Source organism: Panthera pardus, unplaced genomic scaffold (assembly GCF_024362965.1).
Source record: "Panthera pardus isolate Hobbes unplaced genomic scaffold, ASM2436296v1 HiC_scaffold_8, whole genome shotgun sequence".
Lineage (NCBI taxonomy): Eukaryota > Metazoa > Chordata > Mammalia > Carnivora > Felidae > Panthera > Panthera pardus.
The window spans coordinates 91341564-91362392 of NW_026527013.1; the positions used below are offsets into that span (position 1 = coordinate 91341564).

Sequence of the window (20829 nt, forward strand, 5' to 3'; positions counted from 1 at the left end):
CAGAGGTCTAGAGTTTTTTTACTGGCTTTATGTGACTCCTGGTATGACTTTGGGCAAGTAGCAACCTTTCCTGTTGCCATGGCCTCAAAAAGGATTGACTGACGATCAAATGGATTTTTTTTAGCTTTCTTTTTAGGTCTAAGACCCAGGCCCTTTCACTTATTCATAGTTTAAAAAACTGTCATCTTCTAATTAGTTAAATCTTTTAAAAATACAGTCAGCGGCATCTAAGAATTTGTATGAAAACATGAACAAGTCTTCATTTGAAAAATCCTCTAATGATGTCTTTAAAAATCCAGTGAAGGGGCGCCTGGGTGGCGCAGTCGGTTAAGCGACCGACTTCAGCCAGGTCACGATCTCACGATCTCGCGGTCTGTGAGTTCGAGCCCCGCGTCAGGCTCTGGGCTGATGGCTCGGAGCCTGGAGCCTGTTTCCGATTCTGTGTCTCCCTCTCTCTCTGCCCCTCCCCCGTTCATGCTCTGTCTCTCTCTGTCCCAAAAATAAATAAAAAACGTTAAAAAAAAAAAAAATCCAGTGAAGACTAAAATAGTCAAATAACGTTTGAACAGATTTCTCAGAAAATTTTTCTTTTGCATGATATATTCAGGTTAGAATGTATTGTGCAGTCCTTTGTCATTGGTATTGAACGCAGAGTATCTTTATTGAGGTGTTTATTTGTAACAAGTAACATCTAAAATATGAATAAAAAATTTACCTACAATTTGATGAAACAAATGTCTCGAACCAGAGATTGTTTATAATGCTTAATGCCAATTTAAAGGTTTGATGTATTATGTGACATATTTATTTGTTTCTTAGCTTCTGCCTCAAGGGAGAGGGATTGGATGGAAACTTTCCTGCTGTAATAGACTACACACCATATTTGAAGTTTACCCAGAGGTATATGACGTTTTGAAATATGTTATTGAAATCTTAATTTAGGGGCACCTGGGTGGTTCAGTCAGTGGAACGTCCAACTCTTGATTTCAGCTTAGGTCATGATCCCAGGGTTGTTGGATTGAGCCCCACACTGGCCTCTGTGGTGAATGTGGAGCCTGCTTAAGATTCTCTCTCTTTCCCTCTACCCCTCTTCCCTACTTGTGAGTGCTCTCTAAAATAAAAAAAAAGAGAAAAAATAAATATTAACTTATAGTTTAATGTCTTGTGTAATATATTCATCTGATTAAAATTGCTTTTATTTTAGTATCAGAAATTATTCAAAAATACAGACTCCATTTGCAGACTCCAATGTGTTTAAACTTTTTACATAGTTGTAATTTCAGCGTAGTTTTTAGAAAACATCATGTATTTCTGTTGCTATCATCATTATAATAATAACTTTGATAGCTCTATAATAGTCCATTGAGAGTTCAAAATTATAATTCATCATTCAGATTGTTTTCCATTATAGAGGAAAGGATAATGAATGTTTTTGCAAATCAGTTTTCTTTTTGTTTCTGCTGTGAATTTACCGAGTTATTCAGGCAAATACAATGAAAAATTTTATGGCTCTTAAAGTGTGTCTTTTTAAAACAGTCTGTACCAATTTATCTTAATACTAGTATTGTATGAGAGTTAAGAATTTCCTACAATCTCACCAGCATTGAAAATTAATCAGATGATATCTGTAAATTTTTTGAAGGTATGATTACATAATTGGCTTCCTGAATAGAATGATTATATACTTTAAAAGTGTTATGATCAAGCTAAAGCTTTAAGGGAAACAGAAAGAGAGTATTATAGGTATATATGTAATGTACATACACACACACGCACACTGGAAGATGCATTTATTGGGGATCTAATGTAGGAAAGAAACTTTACCAGCTGCCAGGGATACACAGATGTCAACAGTAAGGGCAATTCATGAAATGCTGAAAATAATAATATAGTCCCTGTCACCAGGATAATCATCATCTAGTGAGAGAAGTCCCTATGTGAGAGGTAGGAGTGTGAAGATACTTTAGGTGGTGAAGGAGTAGTAACACAGTCTTATGGTACCAAGATTTCTAACTTGAGTAAGTGGATCACTTGGGGAAAGTGATAATTCTAGTACTTTACATCTAAAAACCAAATACAGCAAGAATTTTGAACAGGCATAAAATTATACTGTTTTGGGTATATTAGATTTCAGGACATTTTTGAAGAGAGTAGTTCAAAAATAATACTAGTAGAAAGAATGCTAATAATATTGAATGCTTATTGTATATCAGGCATTATTCAAAGTGCTTTCCTTCTATTAACTCATTTAATCCTCAAAAGCTAATTTTATAAATGAGAAAACTGAAACATAGAGAGCTTAAGTAGATTGTCTAAACACACAGCTAGTTTGTGCAGAGTGGGCCACAGGTCTGGAATTAAAGAGCAAGATGACAGCTGGACATAGGAGTTTGGCCATTGACAAGTAGGTAGAAAGGCTATTTGTAATGATTTAGGAAGTGACTTTAAAATATAAAGATGAATGTGAATACTAATTTTTCTCTCCTACATACATAAGAGACTATAGTAATTACTGCAACACTTAAAAATACAATGATGGAACTTTCTCAGGTGGTCCCCTCAGAATGAGTTTAATGATAAATGCTCTCTGCCTCCAACTTGCTTAACCACTTTTTGTCCGCATCTTTATGCAACTGTCTTTCTTTGATGCACTAATCCAAACTTGTATGTCTAGCTTCCTCTCCTTCATACGCTGAGGGATTTCTACTATCTTATTATAAAAAGGACACTGAAATGAGAAGGGAAGTACCAATTCCACCTTGTCATAAATAAGTTAGCATTACTGATAATGGAGGTCTTCTTTTTAGAAATATGTAAACAGTCTTGATTATCATAAAGAACCAATATTGTAAACAGTCAGTTGCTTCCACAAAATATACCTATATTAGACAAATAAAAAAAAACGTTTATTAGGTTTCTAATTTTAAGAAACTAAAAATATATCCTTAACAAAATTACTGCTTTTAATTTATTTGATAAGTAATACATTCTGATGGTGAGTCTGAGTGCATCACCACTCAAATTTATTTGGTAAGTAATACATATTCATTATAGAAAAACTAGAAAATAAAGATAGGTAGATAGAGGAAAACTTAAGTCACTCAAAATCTTACCTTTAAGAAGCAGCTGCTAGAGGCATTAACATTTTGATGGGTAGCTTTCCAGCCTTATCTTTTTCTTTAACATGGAATTATAATGTACATGTAGTACTTCTTTCCCTTAATACTGTATAATGAAGATTCTTGCATGTCATTAACCATCCTTCCACAACATCATTTCCCTAAGTGAATAGAATTTCATTATCTTACAGTATTTTTACATAATTATTGTTGGACCTTTAGGATACATTCAGTTAGTTGTCACTGTCGTATGCACTTTTGCAGTTAATAACCTTGTAACTACTTCTTTTATATAGACCATGATTATTTCTTTAAGTTAAAGTGGAAGTAAAATTTCTGGGATAAATAGCACATGTATTATTAAAGCTTTTGAAATATGCTATCAAATTGCACTCCAAAGAGGCCATACTAGTTAAGTTTGTATAGGCAATATGTGAGATTGCTTGCTTCCCACCATTGCCAACTAAGTATTAAAAATGTGGCCAGTTGTACAAGTGGAAAATAATATCCTATTGGGTTTTTTTCCCTATTGTTTTAATTTGCATTTATTTGCTGGCGAAGCTGAACTTCTAAAAAATGTTTATTAGCTATTAGTCTCTGTAAATGAAGTGTTATCCTTCTGAAGCTAAATATATGAAATATGTTAATAGAAAACATCCTAAAACAGATTTCATATAAAACTGGCTTTTAGATTGTGTATCATTGAGAAAACTCAGTTTTTCTGAGTTACTGCTTGATAAAACTTTAAACATCTTTTAAACATTTTTTCTTAAATAGATTTTAGGCCTGAAAAGTCCAGTAGCTAATGATAGTTGGTGTCTTATGATGCCTTCAGTTTTGTACTTCTCAATATAATGTTGCCATAAGCATTCTTATAACTAAGTCTTCGTACTTAAACATGACTATATCCTTAAAGAGGCAAATTTCTACAAACAAAATTGCTGACTTAAAGAGACTGTTAACTCATGTATGCTGTTAATTGCCCTTCTTAGACATTCTATCCCATACATTCTGCCTCTTGTAGGAATAAAGTAATCATTTTGCTACGGAAGACCAGTTCTTTTTTTTTTTATGTTATTATTATTTTATACTTTTTTTTCCAATATATGAAATTTATTGTCAAATTGGTTTCCATACAACACCCAGTGCTCATCCCAAAAGGTGCCCTCCTCAATACCCATCCCCCACCCTCCCCTCCCTCCCACTCCCCATCAACCCTCAGTTTGCTCTCAGTTTTTATTTTTATTTTATTTTTTTTTATTTATTTTTTTTTAGCAGCTTAATACCACACATATTTATTATCTCACAGTTTCCATGAGTCAGGGGTCCAGGCATTGCTTACCTAGGTGCTCTGCATAGGGTTTCACAAGGTTGTAATCAGGTTCTTTTTTTTTTATTATTTTTTTAATATATGAAATTTATTGTCAAATTGGTTTCCATACAACACCCAGTGCTCATCCCAAAAGGTGCCCTCCTCAACACCCATCACCCACTTTCCCCTCCGTCCCACCCCACATCAACCCTCAGTTTGTTCTCAGTTTTTAAGAGTCTCTTATGCTTTGGCTCTCTCCATCTCTAATCTCTTTTTTTTTTTTTTTTTTTTTCCTTCTCCTCTCCCACGGACTTCTGTTAAGTTTCTCAGAATCCACATAAGAGTGAAAACATATGGTATCTGTCTTTCTCTGTATGACTTACTTCACTTAGCATAACACTCTCCAGTTCCATCCACGTTGCTACAAAAGGCCATATTTCATTCTTTCTCATTGCCACGTAGTATTCCATTGTGTATATAAACCGCAATTTCTTTATCCATTCATCAGTTGATGGACATTTAGGCTCTTTCCATAATTTGGCTATTGTGGAGAGTGCTGCTATAAACATTGGGGTACAAGTGCCCCTATGCATCAGTACTCCTGTATCCCTTGGATAAATTCCTAGCAGTGCTATTGCTGGGTCATAGGGTAGGTCTATTTTTAATTTTCTGAGGAACCTCCACACTGCTTTCCAGAGCGGCTGCACCAATTTGCATTCCCACCAACAGTGCAAGAGGGTTCCCGTTTCTCCACATCCTCTCCAGCATCTATAGTCTCCTGATTTGTTCATTTTGGCCACTCTGACTGGCGTGAGGTGATATCTGAGTGTGGTTTTGATTTGTATTTCCCTGATGAGGAGCGACGTTGAACATCTTTTCATGTGCCTGTTGGCCATCCGGATGTCTTCTTTAGAGAAGTGTCTATTCATGTTTTCTGCCCATTTCTTCACTGGGTTATTTGTTTTTCGGGTGTGGAGTTTGGTGAGCTCTTTATAGATTTTGGATACTAGCCCTTTGTCCGATATGTCATTTGCAAATATCTTTTCCCATTCCGTTGGTTGCCTTTTAGTTTTGTTGGTTGTTTCCTTTGCTGTGCAGAAGCTTTTTATCTTCATAAGGTCCCAGTAATTCACTTCTGCTTTTAATTCCCTTGCCTTTGGGGATGTGTCGAGTAAGAGATTGCTACGGCTGAGGTCAGAGAGGTCTTTTCCTGCTTTCTCCTCTAAGGTTTTGATGGTTTCCTGTCTCACATTCAGGTCCTTTATCCATTTTGAGTTTATTTTTGTGAATGGTGTGAGAAAGTGGTCTAGTTTCAATCTTCTGCATGTTGCTGTCCAGTTCTCCCAGCACCATTTGTTAAAGAGACTGTCTTTTTTCCATTGGGTGTTCTTTCTTGCTTTGTCAAAGATGAGTTGGCCATAGGTTTGTGGGTCTAGTTCTGGGGTTTCTATTCTATTCCATTGGTCTCTGTGTCTGTTTTTGTGCCAATACCATGCTGTCCTGATGATTACAGCTTTGTAGTAGAGGCTAAAGTCTGGGATTGTGATGCCTCGTGCTTTGGTCTTCTTCTTCAGAATTACTTTGGCTATTCGGGGCCTTTTGTGGTTCCATATGAATTTTAGGATTGCTTGTTCTAGCTTCGAGAAGAATGCCGGTGCAATTTTGATTGGGATTGCATTGAATGCGTAGATAGCTTTGGGTAGTATTGACATTTTGACAATATTTATTCTTCCAATCCATGAGCAGGGAATGTCTTTCGATTTCTTTATATCTTCTTCAATTACCTTCATAAGCTTTCTATAGTTTTCAGCATACAGATCTTTTACATCTTTCGTTAGATTTATTCCTAGGTATTTTATGCTTCTTGGTGCAATTGTGAATGGGATCAGTTTCTTTATTTGTCTTTCTGTTGCTTCATTGTTAGTGTATAAGAATGCAACTGATTTCTGTACATTGATTTTGTATCCTGCAACTTTGCTGAATTCATGTATCAGTTCTAGCAGACTTTTGGTGGAGTCTGTCGGATTTTCCATGTATACTATTATGTCATCTGCAAAAAGTGAAAGCTTGACTTCATCTTTGCCAATTTTGATGCCTTTGATTTCCTTTTGTTGTCTGATTGCTGATGCTAGAACTTCCAAAACTATGTTAAACAACAGCGGTGAGAGTGGGCATCCCTGTCGTGTTCCTGATCTCAGGGAAAAAGCTCTGTTTTTCCCCGTTGAGGATGATGTTAGCTGTGGGCTTTTCATAAATGGCTTTTATGATCTTTAAGTATGTTCCTTCTATCCCGACTTTCTCAAGGGTTTTTATTAAGGGTGCTGGATTTTGTCAAAGGCCTTTTCTGCGTCGATTGACAGGATCATATGGTTCTTCTCTTTTTTTTGTTAATGTGATGTATCACGTTGATTGATTTGCGAATGTTGAACCAGCCCTGCATCCCAGGAATGAATCCCACTTGATCATGGTGAATAATTCTTTTTATATGCCGTTGAATTCGATTTGCTAGTATCTTATTGAGAATTTTTGCATCCATATTCATCAGGGATATTGGCCTGTAGTTCTCTTTTTTTACTGGGTCTCTGTCTGGTTTAGGAATCAAAGTAATACTGGCTTCATAGAATGAGTCTGGAAGTTTTCCTTCCCTTTCTATTTCTTGGAATAGCTTGAGAAGGATAGGTATTATCTCTCCTTTAAACGTCTGCTAGAACTCCCCTGGGAAGCCATCTGGTCCTGGACTCTTATTTGTTGGGAGATTTTTGATAACCGATTCAATTTCTTCGCTGGTTATGGGTCTGTTCAAGCTTTCTATTTCCTCCTGATTGAGTTTTGGAAGAGTGTGGGTGTTTAGGAATTTGTCCATTTCTTCCAGGTTGTCCAATTTGTTGGCATATAATTTTTCATAGTATTCCCTGATAATTGTTTGTATCTCTGAGGGATTGGTTGTAATAATTCCATTTTCATTCATGATTTTATCTATTTGGGTCATCTCCCTTTTCTTTTTGAGAAGCCTGGCTAGAGGTTTGTCAATTTTGTTTATTTTTTCAAAAAACCAACTCTTGGTTTTGTTGATCTGCTCTACAGTTTTTTTAGATTCTATACTGTTTATTTCTGCTCTGATCTTTATGATTTCTCTTCTTCTGCTGGGTTTAGGCTGTCTTTGCTGTTCTGCTTCTATTTCCTTTAGGTGTGCTGTTAGATTTTGTATTTGGGATTTTTCTTGTTTCTTGAGATAGGCCTGGATTGCAATGTATTTTCCTCTCAGGACAGCCTTCGCTGTATCCCAAAGCGTTTGGATTGTTGTATTTTCATTTTCGTTTGTTTCCATATATTTTTTAATTTCTTCTCTAATTGCCTGGTTGACCCACTCATTCGTTAGTAGGGTGTTCTTTAACCTCCACGCTTTTGGAGGTTTTCCAGACTTTTTCCTGTGGTTGATTTCAAGCTTCATAGCATTGTGGTCTGAAAGTATGCATGGTATAATTTCAATTCTTGTAAACTTATGAAGGGCTGTTTTGTGACCCAGTATATGATCTATCTTGGAGAATGTTCCATGTGCACTCGAGAAGAAAGTAAATTCTGTTGCTTTGGGATGCAGAGTTCTAAATATATGTGTCAAGTCCATCTGATCCAATGTATCATTCAGGGCCCTTGTTTCTTTATTGACCGTGTGTCTAGATGATCTATCTATTTCTGTAAGTGGAGTGTTAAAGTCCCCTGCAATGACCACATTCTTATCAATAAGGTTGCTTATGTTTATGAGTAATTGTTTTATATATTTGGGGGCTCCGGTATTCGGCGCATAGACATTTATAATTGTTAGCTCTTCCTGATGGATAGACCCTGTAATTATTATATAATGCCCTTGTTCATCTCTTGTTACAGCCTTTAATTTAAAGTCTAGTTTGTCTGATAGAAGTATGGCTACTCCAGCTTTCTTTTGGCTTCCAGTAGCATGATAAATAGTTCTCCATCCCCTCACTCTCAATCTAAAGGTGTCCTCAGATCTAAAATGAGTCTCTTGTAGACAGCAAATAGATGGGTCTTGTTTTTTTTATCCATTCTGATACCCTGTGTTTTGGTTGGCGCATTTAATCCATTTACATTCAGTGTTATTATAGAAAGATACGGGTTTAGAGTCATTGTGATGTCTGTATGTTTTATGCTTGTAGTGATGTCTCTGGTACTTTGTCTCACAGGATCCCCCTTAGGATCTCTTGTAGGGCTGGTTTCGTGGTGACGAATTCCTTCAGTTTTTGTTTGTTTGGGAAGACCTTTATCTCTCCTTCTATTCTAAATGACAGACTTGCTGGATAAAAGATTCTCGGCTGCATATTTTTTCTGTTTAGCACACTGAAGATATCGTGCCAATCCTTTCTGGCCTGCCAAGTTTCAAAAGAGAGATCAGTCACGAGTCTTATAGGTCTCCCTTTATATGTGAGGGCACGTTTATCCCTTGCTGCTTTCAGAATTTTCTCTTTATCCTTGTATTTTGCCAGTTTCACTATGATATGTCGTGCAGAAGATCGATTCAAGTTACGTCTGAAAGGAGTTCTCTGTGCCTCTTGGATTTCATTGCCTTTTTCCTTCCCCAGTTCAGGGAAGTTCTCAGCTATTATTTCTTCAAGTACACCTTCAGCACCTTTCCCTCTCTCCTCCTCCTCTGGGATACCAATTATGCGTATATTATTTCTTTTTAGTGTATCACTTAGTTCTCTAATTTTCCCCTCATACTCCTGGATTTTTTTTAATCTCTCTTTTTCTCACCTTCCTCTTTTTCCATAATTTTATCTTCTAGTTCACCTATTTTCTCCTCTGCCTCTTCAATCTGAGCCGTGGACGTTTCCGTTTTATTTTGCATCTCGTTTAAAGCGGTTTTCAGCTCCTCCTGACTGTTCCTTAGTCCCTTGATCTCTGTAGCAAGAGATTCTCTGCTGTCCTCTATACTGTTTTCAAGCCCGGCGATTAATTTTATGACTATTATTCTAAATTCACTTTCTGTTATTTCATTTAAATCCTTTTTGATCAGTTCATTAGCTGTTGTTATTTCCTGGAGATTCTTTTGAGGGGAATTCTTCCGTTTGGTCATTTTGGATAGTCCCTGGAGTGGTGAGGACCTGAAGGGCACTTCCCCTGTGCTGTGGTATATAACTGGAGTTGGTGGGCGGGGCCACAGTCCAACCTGATGTCTGCCCCCAGCCCACCGCTGGGGCCACAGTCAGACTGGTGTGTGCCTTCTCTTCCCCTCTCCTAGGGGCAGGATTCACTGTGGGGTGGCGTGGCCCATCTGGGCTACTTGCACACTGCCAGGCTTGTGGTGCTGGGGATCTGGCGTATTAGCTGGGGTGGGTAGGCAAGGTGCACGGGGGCAGGAGGGGCAGGCTTAGCTCGCTTCTCCTTAGGTGATCCACTTCAGGAGGGGCCCTGTGGCAGCAGGAGGGAGTCAGATCCGCTGCCGGAGGTTTGGCTCCGCAGAAGCACAGAGTTGGGTGTTTGCGTGGAGCAAGCAAGTTCCCTGGCAGGAACTGTTTCCCTTTGGGATTTTGGCTGGGGGATGGGTGAGGGAGATGGCACTGGCGAGCGCCTTTTTTCCCCGCCAAACTGAGCTCTGTCGTCCGGGGGCTCAGCAGCTCTCCCTCCCTTTGTCCTCCAGCCTTCCTGCTTTCTGAGCAGAGCTGTTAACTTATGACCTCCCAGATGCTAAGTTGCGCTTGCTGTCGGAACGCAGTCCGTCAGGCCCCTCCACTTTTGCCAGCCAGACTCGGGGGCTCTGCTTGGCCGGCGAGCCGCCCCTCCGCCCCGGCTCCCTCCCGCCAGTCCGTGGAGCGCGCACCGCCTCGTCGCCCTTCCTACCCTCTTCCGTGGGCCTCTCATCTGCGCTTGGCTCCGGAGACTCCGTTCTGCTAATCCTCTGGCAGTTTTTTGGGTTATTTAGGCAGGTGTAGGTGGAATCTAAGTGATCAGCAGGACACGGGGTGAGCCCAGCGTCCTCCTACGCCGCCATCTTCCCTCTCTCCCTGTTCTCAGTTTTTAACAGTCTCTTATACTTTGGCTCTCTCCCACTCTAACCTCTTTTTTTTTTTTTTTCCTTCCCCTCCCCCATGGGTTTCTGTTAAGTTTCTCAGGATCCACGTAAGAGTGAAAACATATGGTATCTGTCTTTCTCTGTATGGCTTATTTCACTTAGCATCACACTCTCCAGTTCCGTCCACGTTGCTACAAAAGGCCATATTTCATTCTTTCTCATTGCCACGTAGTATTCCATTGTGTATATAAACCGCAATTTCTTTATCCATTCATCAGTTGATGGACATTAGGCTCTTTCCATAATTTGGCTATTGTGGAGAGTGCTGCTATAAACATTGGGGTACAAGTGCCCCTATGCATCAGTACTCCTGTATCCCTTGGGTAAATTCCTAGCAGTGTTATTGCTGGGTCATAGGGTAGGTCTATTTTTAATTTTCTGAGGAACCTCCACACTGCTTTCCAGAGCGGCTGCACCAATTTGCATTCCCACCAACAGTGCAAGAGGGTTCCCGTTTCTCCACATCCTCTCCAGCATCTATAGTCTCCTGATTTGTTCATTTTGGCCACTCTGACTGGCGTGAGGTGATATCTGAGTGTGGTTTTGATTTGTATTTCCCTGATAAGGAGCGACATTGAACATCTTTTCATGTGCCTGTGGAAGACCAGTTCTTTGACCTGTGTACTACATCCCATCCTGTCTCTTAGGTTAAGGTTTTTGTCCCAACAGTTGTTCTGTCCTCTTCCATTAATTTTTCCTCTTTTCTTTTCTTTTTTTTTTTTTTAATTTTTTACTTAATTTTATTTATTTTGAGAGATAGAGGGCAAGCAGAGGAGGGACAGAGAGAGGGGAAGACAGAATCCCAAACAGGCTCTGTGCTGTCAGCGCAGAGTCCAATGTAGGGCTTGAACTCATGAATTGTGAGATCATGACCTGAGCTGAAGTCAAAGAGTTGAATGCTTAACCAACTGAGCCACCCAGATGCCCCTAATTTCCCCTCTTTTCAGTATCTTCCCACACCTCACAGCATACATGCATGTTGTTATTTTCCCCATGTTAAAAATTAAACAGAGGAACTTTCCCCATAGTCACTTCTAGCTACTTCTCAGTCAGTCACCTCTCCTTTATTATAACACTGTGTTCCCAGGTTTGTTTTGTTCTGCCTCCATTCTCTCTTGAACTATTCAAATTGAGCTTTAATACTTACCCCTGAAAGTGCTCTTGTCAGAGTCAGCTGTGGTGTCTCATTGTCAAATCCAGTGGTTAATCATTTCCTTGTCTGTCTCGACCTTCTTTGAGCACTGTTTGATACCATGCTCTTCCAGTTTTCCTCCGTCCTCACTCCCCTTCCCCGTTTCTCCTCATCTCCCCAACCTCTAAGTGTTGGACTGTTTTAGAGATCAGTCCCAAATCATCTTTTCTGTCTGTACTCACTCTCCAGTTTAGTGGCTCTAAATATTATCTTTATGCTACTCTTTCCCAGATGTACACTTCTACCTGGAACATTGCCCTAAACTCTAGACTCATATATCCAGCTGCCAACTTGCCATCTTCGCTTGGATGTGTAGTAAGCACCTCAAATGAGCATGTACAAAATAGAACTCCTATTTCTCTCCCAGACTTTTCTTCCTTTAGCCATTCCCATTCCAAGAATGGTAGTTCTGTCATTCTGGCTGCTTATGCTCAAAACTTTGGTATCATCATTGAACTTTCTCTGCCATAATCCACATAGGATCCACCAGCAAATCCTTTGGCACCACCGCTATTACCTCCTTAATTCAAACCTGGAAATTTGCAAAAGTCTTCAAGCCTTCACCTCTGACTCCTATAGTTAATTCTCCATAGACAGCTAGACTGATTTTTCTTAAATGAAAGATCATTTCATTCCTCTGCTCATATCTTTTCCAGCAGCTTCTTTCATGTAACTCAAAATAAAAGACAAGGTCCTTATTTGATCTGGCCTCCAGTACCTCTCTGACCTTATCTCCTACTACCTGCCTTCCCACTTACCATGCTTCAGTAACCCTGGCCATTTTGTAATTCCTTGAGCATACCAGACACACTTGTGCATTAGGGCCTTTGTCCTTCCTATCAAATGCAATATCACTCAGATATTTACACGTCTATTTCCCACTTCTTCTCTAAAATCCAGCTTAATACCCCCTTACTGATGAAGCCTCCATTGAACTTCCTACCTAAAATAATATTCCTACCCATGCTATGCCTCTTCCCTCCTTTATTTTCTGCAGTGACTCTTGCTGTCTAACAGGTGGTATATTATTTGTTTATCTCCTCCTACTGGAATGTAAACCCCGAGAAAGCAAAGACTGTTATGTTGACTCACACTTAAACCTCAGTGCTTTAACAGTACTTAGCATAAGAATAGACAAGCATTAAGTAGGTGTTTTGAAAATTAAATGAATATCTTCTAGTTTTTGTCCATGTTCATTTACAGGATTAAAAATAGCCCTCTGAAGGAGATGATACTTTAAAATTTCAACAAGATAAATAGTCTGAAGACTTTATGGTCCATTATTTCCTTCTTTTTATATCCTTATTAAAAATAAGTGCTTAATTGTTAGAGGTAAAGGAATAAAGAAGGTGAGTGATAAGAATTTTTAGTCTGTTTAACAGTTATAAATAATAAAGCATTATATAGGTTTTCGGTAAAGGAAAACTATTTTTCCTTTTATATCATTGCCTCAATAAAAATTTTAAAAATATTTTGCTCTTCAAAATATTGGAATGTTCCTGAAATTCTTAAGTATCATTTTCCCACCAAAAATATTGCAGAACTTCTGTGTCCTTTAGAATAAGAGATACTTTTGTGAGTTTCAGCTTTTCATTGTCCATGGCCTAAAATAACTGTTAGCAAAACATATAGATCATTCATGACCTGGCATCAATATACCTTCTTAGCCATTCAGCTTTTTTAGACAGCTGTAGTATTATTAGTCATTGAAATGTTGGGAGGCAATGTAAAATTGTTTTAAAATTTTGTAATAGAATACCAGTTTCCCTTACTAGGGTGACGTTGAACAAACTACTTTTCTCTTATTCTTACTGTCTTCCATTGTTGGGTGAATCTGTTAAATAGTAGAGCAATACCTCATGGAGTTATCATGAGGATTAATGAGGTAATGTATACCTTGGAATCATTGTATGTAAGTATTTATTTTCTTCCTTGTCCTTACAAGAAACTTCCTTATTGCTCTTTGCTTTCTACTTTTTAAATTAAAAAAAAATTACTATTTTAATTTCATTGGTAGTCCTATTAATCATTACGATTTTCTATTGTTGATTCAGTTTTGGTAAATTATATTTTATTAAAATAAAACAAACATGTCATGATGTTCAGAGATTTCTTTAAATATCTTTTAAAATCTCTTTTCATTTCTGTTATGTTACCTTTTGCCTTTTGTGTTCATAGCCTTTTATTTTGGCTTAATTTTAAAATCATTCTTGCCAAAGCATTTTGTCAGTTTTACAGATTTTTTTTCAATTTTTATTGAGAAATAATCGGTATACATCACTGTAGAAGTTTAAGGAGTACAGAATTAAGGTTTGATTTCCATACATTGTGAAATGAATGACTACCACAGTAGGTTCAGCTAACATCCATCTTCTTATATAGATACAATAAAAAGAAAAGAAAAAAAAGGAAAAAAAAAATTCTACTTGTAATGACCACTCAGGATTTATTCTGTGAACTTTCTATATTCATACAGCAATGTTATTTCTAGTCATCATGTTATATATTACATCCTTAGTACTTAGTTATTTTATAACTGGAAGTTTGTACCTTTTGACCACTTTCCTCCAATTCCCTTTCCCTTTCTTCATTTCTTCCTCCCTCTACCCTCTGTGTCTGGTAACCACAAACCTAATCTCTTTTTCTACAAGTTTGTGTGTTTGTGTGTGTATGTGTTTTCTACATATTAATGAAATCATATAGCATTTGTCTTTCTCAGATTTATTTCACTTATTAGCATAATGCCTTCCTTCAAGGTCCATCCATGGTGTTGCAAATGGCAAGATTTCATATTCTGTTGTATACCTGTACCATGTCTTTTCCATCCATTCATCTATTGATGGATAGATTGTTTCCATATCTCAGCTATTATACATAGTGCTGCTATGAATGTAGGGTGCAGATATCTTTTCAAGATAGTGTTTTGTTTTCTTTGGATGTATTCCCAGAAGTGGAATTTCTGGATCATATGGTACTATTTTTAATTTTTTGAGGAGCATCCATACTGTTTTCCATAGTGACTGTATCAAATTTACAATCTCACCAAAAGTGAACAAGGGCTTCCTTTTCTCCCTATCCACACTAGCATTTGTTATCTCTTATCTTTTTGATGATAGCCATTCTAACAGGTGTGATATGGTATCTCACTGTGGTTTTGATACTCATTTCCCTAATGACTAATGATGTTGACCATCTTTTCATGTACCTGTGATCCTTTCATATATCTTCTTTGGAGAAATGTCTATTCATGTCCTTAGTCCATTTGTAATTGGATTATTTATCTTTTTGTTATGAAGTTCTCTGAGTTCTTTATATATTTTGGGTATTAACTCCTTATCAGATTTAGGATTTGCAAATATTATCTCCTATTCAGTAGGTTGTTTTTTAATTTTGTTGATTTTTTTTTTCTACTGTGCAGAAGCCTTTTAATTTGATGTTGGCCCATTTGTTTACTTTTGCTTTTGCTTTTATTTGCCTTTGTTTTTGGCCCCAAATCTGAAAATCATTGTCAAGATTAGTGTCGAGGAGCTTACTTTCTGTGTTTCCTTCTAGAGTCTTACAGTTTCAGATTTTACATTCAAGTCTTTGATCTATTTTGTTGAGTTGATTTTTATGTATGGTATGTGTAAATGGGAGTCCAACTTTATTATTTCACATGTGGCTGATCAATTTTTTCAACTCCACTCATTGACCAAACTGTTCTTAACTATTGAATATTTTTGGCTCCTTTGTCATAAATTAATTGACTAAATATGTTTGGGTTTATTTTTGGACTCTATTCTGTTCCATTGATCTGCGTTTATTCCAGTATCATTCTATTTTGATTGCTGTTGATTTGTAATGTATTTTGAAATTAGTAAGTGTGATGCTTTCAGGTCTGTTCTTCTTGCTCCGGATTGCTTTGGCTACTCACTGTGTGTGATTACGTAGATTTTATGATTGTTCTACTTCTATGAAAAATGCCATTGAATTTTGATAAGGATTACATTGAATCTTAGGTTGCTTTGGATAGTATGGTCATCTTAACAATATGAATTTTTCCATTTCATGAGCACAGAAAGAATGTCTTGAAATTTATTTGTGCCTTTTTCAGTTTCTTTCATCAGTGTCTTACGGTTTTCATTGTAGAGATCTTTCAACACTTTGTTACATTTTTTGCAAGGTATTTTATTCTTTTGATGTAAACATAAATGGGATTATCTTCTTATTTTCTCTTTCTGATATTTTGTCATGAGTATGTAGAAACACAGCTTATTTTGTATATTGATTTTGTAGTCTCCATGTTGACTGAATTCATTTATTCTAACAGCTTATTGGTGGCATCTTGAAGGTTTACATATATATATATCATGTCATCTGCAAATAGTGACAGTTTTACTTCTTCCTTTCCAATTCAAATGTCTTTTATTTCTTTTTCTTACCTAATTGCTCTGCCTAGGATTTCCAATACTTTGTTGAATAGTAGTGGTGACAGTCGGTATCCTTGTCTTCTTCCTGATGTTAGAGGAAAGGCTTTCATCTTATTACCATTGAGTATGATATTAGCTGTGGGCTGGGTCATATATGGCCTTTATTATGTTGAGATATGTTTCCTCTATACCCAATTTGTTGACAGTTTTTATCTTTTCTCTTTCAGTACTCAAATTTACTTCTTTTAAGTACATAAGGCCCTTGAATTACTACTTTAGTTGTACCTCATGTTTGATAAATTATTTTATATTTTAGTTGTTTTAAATTAAATTTCCATTATAATTTTTTTGACCAATGAATATTTGAAGTATTTTTAATTTTCAAACATTTTCAGGGCTTTTGTTATAGTTGAGATTAGTGAGTATGGTTCACATAATAATAGTTTCTTGAAATCTGCTGAAAAATGGTATAGAATTGGTCAGTATTCCAATGATTGGGGCCTATGTTCATTAGATTATGCTTGTTAATGGTTGTTCTAGGAATATGTATCCTTTCTTATTTTTCTCTGCTTCATCTCTTTCATTGAGATGATGAATTCTTTCACTGTTGTATTTGATTTGTCAGTTTTTTCTTGTCGTACTTAAGATTTTTGCTTTCTAGTTTTGAAGCTGAGTTAAAACATGCATCTAAGGGAGGCAAACCATAAGAGACTCTTAAATACAGAGAACAAACTGAGGGTTGCTGGCGGGGTGTTAGGTAGGGGGATTGGCTAAATGGGTGATGGGCTTTAAGGAGGGCACCTGTTAGGATGAGCACTGGGTGTTATATGTAAGTGATGAGTCACTAAATTCTACTCCTGAAATCATTATTACACTATATGTTAACTGACTTGGATTTAAATAAAGTTAAATTTTTTTAAAAAAAATTACCAAAACTAAAAAAAAAAAAGATGCATCTAAGTTTTGAATTCTTAGGTTTTCCTGAAATAATGAATTTTTTTTTATCACTATGTAGTAGCCATAAATATGTAGTAATTTTTTATTCCTTAAAATCCACTTTGTCTGATATAAATAGAGTCCCACCAATTTTTTTAGGTATCTTTTTAGTGTATTTTTATCTTTTTTTTAAACCATATTTCACCTTAACTGACATGCCTTCCATTGTAAATGCATCCCAGTTCAGAGATATTACTAAGTGAGAAAATGGTTTGACAGCAAGTAAAATGTCATCAGTTGTATGCTGTATCCTGATTTCAGTATGTTAATATATGAAAAAGCGTACAGCAGGAAGGTATGAAATGGAGCACTTCTAGCCTTTCTATATCCTTATTTTTAAGTGTATCTTTTTAAAGTACTATTTAACTAGAAATTTTTTAAAAATTTCCATTGTAGTTGACATGCAGTGTTATATTAGTTTCAGGTGGACAGCATAGCGACTTAGAAGCTCCGTATATTGCTCCGTGCTCATCAAGATACACTTAACTGGAATTTTTAAAATCTGGTCTAAAGGCTTTGTCTTTCAACTGAGGTGATTAGGACATTTACTAATATATTTAGATTGGTATCTACTGTTTTACTCTTTGTTTTGATTCTGTTTTTTTGAATTTCTTTTTCTACCTTCTCTCTCTTCTTTCTCCCTCTTTTTGTATTGATTCTTTTTCCTCTCCCCCCCCCATTTTATTTCTCTACTAGTTTACAAGTTACATACTTCTTTTATTGCTACTTCATTAATTTTAATATGCATATTTAAAAGTTAAAGTCTAAAGTTAATACTTTACTATCTCTCCATATAAATGAGGACTTTGTATTGTTTTAACTCCATTCGTTTTGTTTTTAACATATGCTACTACCATCCAGAATCTTAGGTCTCTCATTGATGTTTTTAAGATTCCACAAAGCAGGAATCATTGTTAGTGTTTCATTGCTCTCAATATTTGTTCAGGTTTACCCATAAACTTAAAAATTTCTTTGATCACTGTTTCTTCTTAGATCATTGTCTTTTTCTTGGAGTATGATCATTAGAAGTTCTTTTAGGAAAATTATTTGTGTAACTCTCAGGTTTTAGTTTTCTGAATATGTGCTTATACTGCCCTCTTTCTGGGAAGATAATTTTGCTGGATATGCTATCCTGGAATAGCAGTTATTTTTTTCTTAGCATTTTGAAAATCTTTGATTATAATTTCTTCATAGCTTCTACTAATTCCCTCTTCAATTCTATCTGCTTGTTTGCTCATCCATTTAATTTTTTAATGTCAAATATAATTTTTTACAAGTTCTATTTGTCTGTTTTTCAAAACTGGAGCTTTATTATCAGCCACTGCTTTATTTTCTCTGGTCCACCAAAAGCCTTGGCTATGTTAGGCAAATTTCCTCTGGTGTGTGTTTATTTATTAGTTTGTTTCCTAGATCACTGACTGAGAGCATCTTCTTGGTAATTAGGACCTTTCTTTATGTGGAGGCCTCTGACTCATATTGACAACGTACTTGGACCCCAGACTTAGAAGACCAACATGCAAACACGGCTCACGGAGAATGGAATGTATATCTTTCTTTGATACTTATACTGTTTTCCACCATTATATCTATGTTACCCCATGAAATTATGATTGCTGACCTGGATTTCTTTTGAGTCATATTTTCTGGGTGTGCTTTCCATCTCTTTAAGGTTAGTTGTTCTGTATTCATATGTATCTTGTGGACAACTTATTGTTGGTTCTTATTTGTCTTAATAAAATTAAACATTTGGCTTTTGTTATTGAATTTAACCCATTTAAGATTTTTATAACTTATTTTGTATGAGGAATTATTCTGCCATCTTATTTTTTGTTTTGAATTTACTGCATTTTCTTAGTTTGCCCCTCAATTTGATAGATCACAGGTTGTTTTAATACTTTGAAGATTATGCAGAATATTTTTATGCTGTTTCTCTTATGTTACCATCATTGCTTATATTTTAAAATGTACTTTTATCTGTTCCTCTTTCTTCCTCTCCTCATTCTTCTTTCTAAGCCAGACATCCATTTTAGTACACTTCTTCATTTAGTTTCTTCTTTTTTTTCCCACCTTGTTCTGTCCTCCTCTACCATAAAGATGTCATTAGAAATTTTAGGTGTGGGTTGTAAATGATGTTTTCTCTGCTCTACCTCTGTTTCTCCTACTTCATCCAATGGAAGATGCCTAGGAATACCTAGTTTTTCTGAACCTTTTATTATTTTTGCCAATGCTGAGCTCACCTTGAATACTGCCCTGTTATACTCCCCCCGATGTTAGGCTGGTAGTGCTGTTTGTCTGCCCTGCAGTGGATGTTGGATAGGCAGTGAACTACCTATGACAGTGGAGAAAAAATAGCTAGAAAGTTCTTCCCAACACATTGGGGTTTCTGGTTCTCTTCTCTGGAAATCTTTTCTCTCTCAGAATGTTCTCACAGTTTTTATGTTAATTCCTTAGGTCTATAAACCTCAACTGAATTTCCGTAGCATCTCAAGGCTTAACTCTGTGAGAGGGAGTCAGCAGCCTATGCTAGCTGTCTTTTTTTTTTTTTTTCAGGAACTAAAGTTTTTATAATATCATTTTTATAACTGTATATGGAGTGCTAAATGCAGTTTGCTCACCAGTAGCTTACAAAATATGGAAATATTTCTTAACAGAGTGGAATATATTAACTTTATTTAAAAAATCTTAACCTTCCCAGTTCTGATAGTATCAGCAGTGACGAGGAAGAACTGAGGACTTTGGGAAGCAGTGGTAGTGAAAGCAGCACTCCAGAGAATGTCGGGCCTCCTTTCATCATGGATGAGAATAGTTGGTTCAACAAGTGTAAGAGAGTTAAACAAAAGTATCAGCTAACCCTGGAACAGAAGGTATTTATCAGTTGCCAAAAGTCATTTAATTTGATTCTCATTATTGCGTTTGGACTGTCACTGCCAAAAGATTTTAGTTGAATATAAGTGTTGACCCGCTGCTACTTCCTTTCTGTTCTTGAATTGTCCTCTTAATTAAAAATCAGGCATAGTTTTAAAAGAGGCTTTTGTTTTTTCAACTTCTAATTTTATGTTGTAATATAAAAATAAGCCATTTAGGGGCTCCTGGGTGGCTCAGTTGGTTGAGCGTCCCATTCTTGATCTCAGCTCAGGTCTTGATCTGAGGGTCATGAGTTCAAATCCCACGTTGGGCTCCACATTGGGTTCCACACTGAGCTCCATGCACGACGTGAAGCCTACTTAAAAAAAAGAAAGTAATTTATTGTTTTGTGTGCAGTTTCATTTATATGTTTGAGATTTTAACATTTAGTAGAATAAAGATAAAACAAATACTAAGCAAAAGAATTCTATATTTAATATCATTCGACATAGACCTTAAGGCAAAAGCACTATTAAATAGACTAAAGAAATACATTGCCTTTGAAAAAAAGTAACAGTTCACCAGAAATGTATAACATGGTGGAGATGGGTAAAATGGATGAAAGGGTCAAAAGGTACAAACTTCCATTCTACTTATTGCAGCAAATATATCTTATTGAACTTCAGAGAAGGGCTTTAAATGATGGAGAACATATGTTAAATTTTCATATTTAATTAAAAGGATTTTTTTTTATTATTTCATCAATAATGTTTTGAGATTGTTTCATTACAATATGGAAAGAATAGCATTTAAGCTACTCAGTATTTACTTTCAAGATATATATTAGATTTTTGCAGTTGCTTTATCTCAAT

At 36.4% G+C, this 20829-nt stretch overlaps 1 protein-coding gene across 5 annotated transcripts in view; it reads left to right on the forward strand.

The window, feature by feature from the left end:
* Positions 1 to 20829, forward strand: part of RUNDC3B (RUN domain containing 3B) — a 153858-nt gene that overhangs the window by 80232 nt on the left and 52797 nt on the right. For all 5 annotated transcript variants that reach the window (XM_019443206.2, XM_019443209.2, XM_019443207.2 and 2 more), the window contains 2 exons: positions 820 to 900; positions 19809 to 19977. In XM_019443206.2, the coding sequence (XP_019298751.1) occupies positions 820 to 900; positions 19809 to 19977 (250 nt within the window). The remainder of the gene's footprint in view (positions 1 to 819; positions 901 to 19808; positions 19978 to 20829) is intronic.